Source organism: Sorex araneus, chromosome 4, assembly GCF_027595985.1.
Source record: "Sorex araneus isolate mSorAra2 chromosome 4, mSorAra2.pri, whole genome shotgun sequence".
Taxonomy (NCBI): domain Eukaryota; kingdom Metazoa; phylum Chordata; class Mammalia; order Eulipotyphla; family Soricidae; genus Sorex; species Sorex araneus.
This window is the reverse complement of record NC_073305.1, coordinates 209481652-209490039: the sequence shown is the minus strand read 5'-3', so window position 1 is coordinate 209490039 and position 8388 is coordinate 209481652. Positions and strand designations below refer to the sequence as shown.

At 48.4% G+C, this 8388-nt stretch overlaps 1 protein-coding gene across 1 annotated transcript in view; it reads left to right on the top strand.

Moving 5' to 3' along the window:
• The first annotated feature begins 222 nt into the window (after positions 1–222).
• The window catches only part of DNAH3 (dynein axonemal heavy chain 3), a 191524-nt gene continuing 183358 nt past the window's right edge, over positions 223–8388 (top strand). Inside the window, exons 1-3 of the mRNA XM_055136793.1 lie at positions 223–252; positions 5435–5539; positions 6418–6640. Of these exons, the coding sequence (XP_054992768.1) occupies positions 223–252; positions 5435–5539; positions 6418–6640 (358 nt within the window). The remainder of the gene's footprint in view (positions 253–5434; positions 5540–6417; positions 6641–8388) is intronic.

Sequence of the window (8388 nt, the reverse complement as noted above, 5' to 3'; positions counted from 1 at the left end):
TTCCCCTTTTCTCTTCCACCAGGAACTCCTTGGGGGACTGGAGTTTATGACCTCAATGAGGCAGAACTGTGAACAGAGCTCTCAGAACGTCTGGAAAGTTCTCCTTTCTGTGTCACGCTCATCATGCTCAAAGGGTGTATGAATTTCAGCGCGACTGGGAGGAGAGGGAGAAACTGAGCGCTCTCTGTTCACTTTTTCATAAGCCCACTTTGAGTGCAAACCATGAGTAACACAAATTGCGTCTATCAAGAGGTAAGTGTGACTTTTAAAGGGTATTTTGTATTCTCATCTGTATTCTTAACACGTAGGGGATTTGGAAGTGAGTGAAGGGTGTTTTCCTAGACTAATGAACCACATTGGATTCCCTTTACTACACAAGCATTTTAAGCACATTTTTTAAATGTTATGTCCTTTGAAATCGCTCAATTCGGCTTTCAAGCTGGGTTTGGCTGTGGACGTCTCAGGAAGGAAAACCTATCATTCCTTCCCCTTCCCTTCCGAGGCTGGTAAACCACAGATTCCATCAGGCAGTTTCCAGCACTGGAGGCACATAAGAAATGCTGGGCGCAGAGACAGAGGAATAGTTCAGGATGTCGGGCAAGTGGTCAATGCAGATTTCTAGCCCTGGCACCGTATATGGTCCCCCGAGTCCTGCCAGGTGTCAGTTTTGAGCTGATATCAGGAATCCCCCTTGAATACTTATGCCTATGGCCCAAATGGAAATAAAAAGGTGGAAAAATGATCAGTGGCTGGAGGAGGGCCAGAGAAATAGCTCCAGGGGCTAGAGGAATGAGCTTTGCACACAGGAAGCCCAGGTTTGATCCCCAATGCTGCGTGGTCTCCCCAAGCACTGCCAAGAATGACCCCCAAACAGAAATAGGAGTGCCCCTGAGCACTGCTGGCTGTGACCCTCAAACAAAACAAGAATATGCTGGGAAGCATCTTAAAAACCTAGACAATTGGCCTGACTCCCAAAGATTCCAACCTAAAAGGTTTGGAGTGGGACCTTGGAATGTGTTTTTTTTTTTTTTTAACTGAGAATCCAGTAAACTTGTAACAATCATCAGGTGAGCATTTGGGAACAGTGTCCATGAACCTTACACAAACATCAGATGTGGTCAGAAATAAGCTAGCCTACAGGTATTACTTATACCCAGTTCAGGTGCCAGAATCGTAATACCGTAAAAGCCAAGATGCACCAACATGGATGTTGCCAGAGGGGTTTCGAAAGTCAAGAATTTATGAAATTAAAGTGAATTTGTTGGTAATGACCCACCACCTGAAATGTAAACTTCAATTTACCAGGAAGAACACTTAGACAATAATATATTTAACAACATCTTGCATAATTCTTTAAAAATCTCGATCTCTCTCCCCATGGAGGCCCCACAGGGATGATGAAGAAATTCTCTTGTGTTCTGGAATTGATTTCTAGATCTGCCAAACCTCTGTCCCACACATTCTTCCCCCATGAATGGAGCTGTTTTCTGCTATCATGGTATTTGTGGCCTGGCATCTAAGTCTTAGATTACGCCTACGAACTAGCCTGAAATTTTTTTTTTTTAAGGAGTTCTATTGGATCACCGTGAGGTACAGTTACAAACTTGCATGCTTACGTTTCAGTCACACAATGCTTGAGCACCCATCCCTCCACCAGTGCACATTTTCCATCACCAATGTTCCCAGTGTCCCTCCCGCCACCCCCACCCCACTCCCTGCCTCTGTGGCAGGTACAATCCTTCTTAGTCTCTCCCTAATTTGGGGCATTATGATTTGCAGTACATATACTAAGATAGCTCAACATTGAATTTGTCCTTCAGAGGATCTGCTTCTCCATCGTGCTTTGAAAAATGCTCAATGTTGGTTTGCTGTCAAGATATTCATTAGCCTAAGCGTGGCTTATCCCTGTGTGTGATGACTGAGCTGCCTCTGCCATCTGGCTCTCTCCTCTATCTCCATACCTTTCCTCTGGCTCTTTCATCATACAGGGATACAAATATAATTCAATGGGGCTCAACCATAAAGGACACCTCTGGGCACACTGTCACTGTCATCCCATTGCTCATTGATTTGTTCGAGTGGGCACCAGTAACGTCTCTCATTGAGAGAGTCATTATTACTGTTTTTGGCATATCCAATACGCATGGGTAGCTTGCCACGCTCTGCCTCGAGGGTTTGATACTCTCGATAGCTTGCTGGGCTCTCCGAGAGGGGCGGAGGAATCGAACTCGGGTCGGCTGCATGAAAGGCCAACGCCCAACCGCTGTGCTATCGCTCTGGGCACAAGTCATTGAAAAATCCAGGAAGATCCTGGCTGATCAGTTCCTATCATGGGGAATCTCTTCCTGGTGGCTCTGCTTTTTTCTGTATTGACTTTATTCTAGTCAAGGCTGTTTTCTCACACAAGGGAATGATGACTATTAAGAATGTCTCTTTGAGGGGCTGGAGCAATAGTACTGCAGGGAGGGCATTTGCTGACCCGGGTTCGATCCCCGGCTGTCCCCCGAGCACTGCCAGGAGTGATTCCTGAGTGTAGAGCCAGGAGTAACCCCTGAGCATTGCTGAGTATGACCCAAAAGTAAAAAAAAAAAAAAAATCCTTTTTCAGTCTGCTAGAAAGGTGCCTGATAGACTGAATGTGAAATAGGAGGTTCCTAGTCCTACCCGACACATGGAATCCTGAGACTCTTTGCCTAGAAAAGATTCTGCTGAAGGTATCTGTGTTCATGGGCTGGAGAGAGAGGACAGAGCTTAAGGCAACAGAACTTGCATGCGGCTAAACCTGGTTCAATCCCAGGGAACACCAGGAGAGGCCCCCAAACTCCACCCTTCACCCTCTACCCCACTAAAATGCCTCTTCCTTGAAGTCTTCTGCCACAAGCCAGGGCCTGGGGTCAGAGGCTGGAGCTGGCCAGCGTACAACAGAGGCCTGAAGATACCCACAAGGCTGCAGTGCATTTATTTGGGGAGGAAGTGTCACTTCCCAGTTGGCATCAGTTCTGATGAGATTTCCTGACAGCAGCAGCGAAGTGGCGTCTCCTGGCGCCCGTTGGCAGCCTCTCTGGGTGCATGCGCATCAGCGCGGGGCCCCTTTGCTCCTCGCCACTTCCGTTCCTCCCTACTCAGAGTGTCCGAAATGTGCAGTAGTTGTATGTTGCTCTTTTAATGAGGATTTTTTTAAAATTTGAAACTGATTTAAAATCTAGGCCAAAAAAGCTCTCCTCTGATCACAAAGCCCACCGGCATTCCCCACACAAACCAGAGACAGCCCGGGCTCTTCGGTCAGTTCATCTGGGGTCCTGAAAGGAATTCGTGAATGGCTTCATATCCGTGGAACCACCGTGGCCCAAACTACTTTGGGGGGCTGGAGCGATAGTACAGTGGGGAAGGCTTTTGCTTTGCACACGGCCGAGCTGGATTCAATTCCCAGCATCCCATATGGTCCCCTGAGCACTGTCAGGAGTAATTCCTGAGTGCAGAGCCAGGAGTAACCCCTGTGCATCACCAGGTATGACCCCAAAATCAAAACAAAGTAACTAACAAACAAACAAATAACCAAAAACTATAACAAAACAAAATAAAACAAAAAAAAAACTGCTCTGGGTGGTGTAATACCTGATTCGATGGTCAGATTCCTTTCAACTTGAGGCTGAGTGTTTTTCCATTTTGTTCACCTTATCGGTGCAGATCTGTTTTTAATTTGAGTCATAAAAGGGGTGGGAACAGGCCTCTTAGAGATGATGGGTCAGTTCTCTGATTCTTGAAATTGAGGTTAAAGGCAGAGATACCCAATAGTTTAAATCAACACAACTAGTTTTGACTGAGTAGGTCTTGTTTAAGGCGGAGCTTGAGTATTTCTAATTTTAGTAAAACTTGGTTGGTGGGTCTGATGTGTCCCCATTTTGGGGGTGGATCTTTTGGGTCACATTGCCAGTGCTCAGGGGTTTCTCCTGGCTTTGCATTCAGGAATCACTTCGGGTGGTGCTTGAGCGGGCATATGGAATACCAGGGGTCAAACCCAGGTTGGCTGCTTGCAAGGCAAGTGCCCCACCCACTGTACTACTGCTCTGGTCCTGATGTGCCAGGATTTTTGCCAGCCACCAAAGAAAGCCATCAGAAATGAGTCAGTTCTTTTCTTAGATGCCCTGGACTCAGCATCTCTCTCTCTCTCTCTCTCTCTCTGTCTCTCTATCTCTGTCTCTCACTCGCTCGCTTGCTCTCTTTTCTCAGTTTGCTGTCTTCAATTTTTATTTTTTATTTTTTTTGCTATTTTTGGGTCACACCTGGCAATGCACAGGGGTTACTCCTGGCTCTGCACTCAGGAATTACCCCTGGCCATGCTCAGGGGACCATATGGGATGCTGGGATTTGAACCCGGGTCGGCCGCGTGCAAGGCAAACGCCCTACCCGCTGTGCTATCTCTCCAGCCCCTGTCTTCAATTTTTAAATCAAAATCTGGAGGCTGGAGTGATAGCACAGCGGGTAGGGCTTTTGCCTTGCATGTGGCCAACTCGGGTTTGATCCCCAGCATCCCATAGGGTCCCCTGAGCACTACCAGGGGTAATTTCTGAGTGCAGAGCCAGGAGTAACTCCTGTGCGTCGCTGGGTGTGACTCAAAAAAATAAAAAAATAAAAACCTTCCAGAAATAATTTGCCATTGTGATATTTGCCTTTTTTATGTGTTGGTAGAGAGGGTTGAGTCTGTAAAGCTGAGATGCATACTCTCTGAGTCTTAGTTTTTTCAACTAGTGTGTGGTGTTAACAAAAGCACTTTATTAAGTGCTCACCACATAATTTCTTAACTTCTTTGTGCAGAGTAATTTGAACTAATGGCCGGCATTATCTTGTCACTTTTGTTGTTGTTGATGACATTTCTGAATCATGGGACACCAGGGTTGCTGACATCTGACACACCCCTGGCAACTGATCACCATAACCATAACCAGTAGCCCAGGCCTCGCTCCCGGGTGCAGTGGCCCCGAGTGGAATGATGAACTCAAACATCCACACAACTTAAAATTGCATGTTTTCTTTTCACAGGACGCACAGAAATTTTCTTGTGTGTGTGGCAAAGCACAGCACCATTGAGTGAACAACTTTTGACCTGGAATTTTCATTTGTGTAATGCAAGAGGCAGTTTTTAAAAATGAGCCCATTGCATCTCAACCTGGCATAGGGTAGCCAAGGCTATGCTCAGAACTGAGTCTCCTACTGGGCCCCCAAATCTGACTTGCCGGAGGCGGGGTGGCGGGGGGGGGGGGGAGCAGCCTGGAAGGAGATGCTGGAGAATGACATTTCAAACAGGAATTCGACACAATGGGAGGGAGTGGAAAGGGAGTTTTGTGGGAAGAATTCCATGCTTCTCCTGGGGCCCATCTTACTCTTTCCTAACCTAGAAATATAAACATTTTTCATTGTTCCCCATTTTCTCGCAGATCTCCAGGAATGACTCAATCCATCACATGAGCCGCTCCCAGGGGCGGCCAGAGCTGCCGCCTCTGCCGGCTTCCACTAACCAGCAACCGTCTGAACTCTATCAGGTCTGTTAACCCGGCTGCTGTTCCCGGGCAGCACCAGTGGGGGCGCCAAACAGCACAATATTTCATTTTGGTCTGTGTTTTGCGTTTGGACCATACCCGTCTGTGGCTAGCCCAGGGCTTCCTCTGGGCTCTCTGCTCAGAAATCAGTCCTGGTGATGCTTAGGGGACCCTGCGGGGTGCCCGGACTGAACCTGGATGGGGCCGTGAGGCGGGGGCCTTACCTGCTGTGTTGTCTCTCTGTCCCCCAAACTGTCAGCTCTGACAAGTCTCTTTGGTCATTTCTGCTGAGGGGAGAGGCTAAACCAATGTGGGAGAGGCTAAACCAATGGCCAGGCCCCGTCTCTGACCTGCGTATGTCATTTAGACACGGGAATGCCGATACTCGCAATGGTAAAACAAGAGCGAGTGCATCTCCCTGGTAGGCTTGTCTGTAAAGAATAATGCCGACCAGGGCTGGAGCCATAGCACAGCGGGTAGGGAATTTGCCTTGCACTCGGCCAACCCGGGTTCTATTCCCAGCATCCCATATGGTCCCCCAGCACCACCAGGAGTAATTCCCGAGTGCAGAGCCAGAAATAACCCCTGAGCATCGCTGGGTGTGACCCAAAAAGCAAAATAATGATGTTGATGATGATGATGATGATGATGATGATGATGATGATGCCGCCAATCGAGGTCCATTACCAGGCCCTGCACCTGAGTGTTCGTTGAAAACCAGAAGTCATGCTCACAGTGCTCAATTCAGAAAGTATGTGCACACAAAGCGGGCAGAAGGCAGGAGCCCTGCGGGAGGCCCGCGGAAATCTGCGACTCTGGGGCAACCATCTGGCCTCCGCAGGCGCCAGCCTCACCTTCTCCCTCCCTCCCCTCCCGTCCAGACGGTCATCCGGCACAGCTGCTATCCCCCGCTGATGCAGCGCACGTCCTGGACCCAGGCGGCACCGTTCAAAGAGCAGCGGCACCACCGCGGGCCCAGCGACTCCATCGCCAACAACTACTCCCTGAAGGCCCAGGACCTGAAGCTCAAGTGCCTGGGGAAGGTCGCCCAGCCGGGGGCCTTCGGTGTCCGCAGGGAAAGAGACAGTCCGGATGTGCAAAAAGGTATTTGCCGGCGCCGTGCAGACGGGCACAGTGCTCAGTCGAAGGGCATTTCCGGTTCTGGCTTCTCGCCTCGCCCCTCGTCACAGCTCCGCTGGCGTCTCATCTGTGGAATGGGAATGACTGCGGCCGAGAACACTGCATCTGCCATTCCCCATCTATCTTGCCTTTAGCGTGGCTCAAGGAATGCTCTATGTCCCCCGGGTTTTGTTTTGTTTTGTTTTGCTTTTTGCTCCCCTTCCCCGCCCTTTGGTTGTGGCCATATCTGAGGGTCACATACTTGCTGTGGTGCCCACACTTGGTTGTGGTGCTCTATTAAGGTTGCACGTTTGACTGTCGCATTTTCTGGGGAAGCACACACTTGGGTGTACTGCACTTGGGGTCGAACACGTCAAGGACCCTGGGGATCCCACAGGCAGTGCAGGTGAACACCGTTTGGGGTTGGGGCTGGGGATCAAACTCGAGACCTCATGCATACATTGAACAACTGAGTCACATGGAGTTTTGTTTGTCTTTGGGGGAGTCACACCCAGCAGCATGTGACTTACTTAGGACTTACTCCTGGCTTGGTACTCAGGGATTGCTCTTTGCGGGGCCTGGGAGACCGTTATGGGATGCCAGCAGATGAAACCGCATCTGCTGTGTGCGAGGCAAGCACCCTACCCACTGTGCTATTGCTGCGGTCCCTACTTACAGATTTCTAACTCTGATAAACAATTTACACCCCAAAGTGATGACTTACAACAAATTTAAGAAACTCTGATTAACAACTTACACCCCAAAGCGATGGCTTACAACAATCACGTTTTATGGAACGATAGCCCAGCGGGTAGGCTTTGCACGCGGCCGATCTGGGTTTGATTCCTCTGCCCCTCTCGGAGAGCCCGGCAAGCTACCGAGAGTATCTCGCCCGCACCGCAGAGCCTGGCAAGCTCCTCGTGGCATATTCGATATACCAAAAACAGTAACAACGAATCTCACAATGGAGACATTACTGGTGCCAGCTCAAGCAAACGGATGAGCAACAGGATGACTGATACAGTGATAGTTTCTATGGACCAGTAATCCAGGCATGACTTAACTCTCTGGTGTTTGACTGAGATACTCTCACAAGTGTGCAATCCCAGGGTCAGCCAGGACCACGGTCATCTAAGGGAGTGGTTTTCAGTCACCAGTTCAGGGATTTGTGCAGACAGAGAAAGTTTCCTGCTGATCAGTGAGAATTTCTGCTTATGTGGTCAAACACGTGCTACTTAACACACCTGGATCTTGTCACTAGCCTATTACAAATTGAATTCTTATGAAAAAGTAGTGTTTTGCACTCACGACCTCTGGTCCTCAGTGTCTTGCCACATGGGCCTCTCCAAAGGACAGGTCATATCATGCCGGCAAGATGAAAGCTAGTCTTTATGGTATTTCATTTCGGAAGTAACTGTCTATCATTTTTGCCACATTTTCTTTGTTAGGAAAAGTCACTAGGTCCAGGCAGTTAAAGGGGATTGCACAAGAGTGTGATAATAGGAGGTAGAGCTCATGGGAGCCCTCTGGAAGCTGCTAGTATAGAATATATATATACGTATATATATTTATATATTATAGATATTTAATCTCACCAGTGTACACATACCTACTTGAGGGAAGGATTCTTTCAGTAATTATTATTATATATTGGAGCCTCTTAATCTTGAACTTATTTGTATATATACATATATATTTGTTTGTTTGTTGGGGGGTCACACCCAGCAATGCTC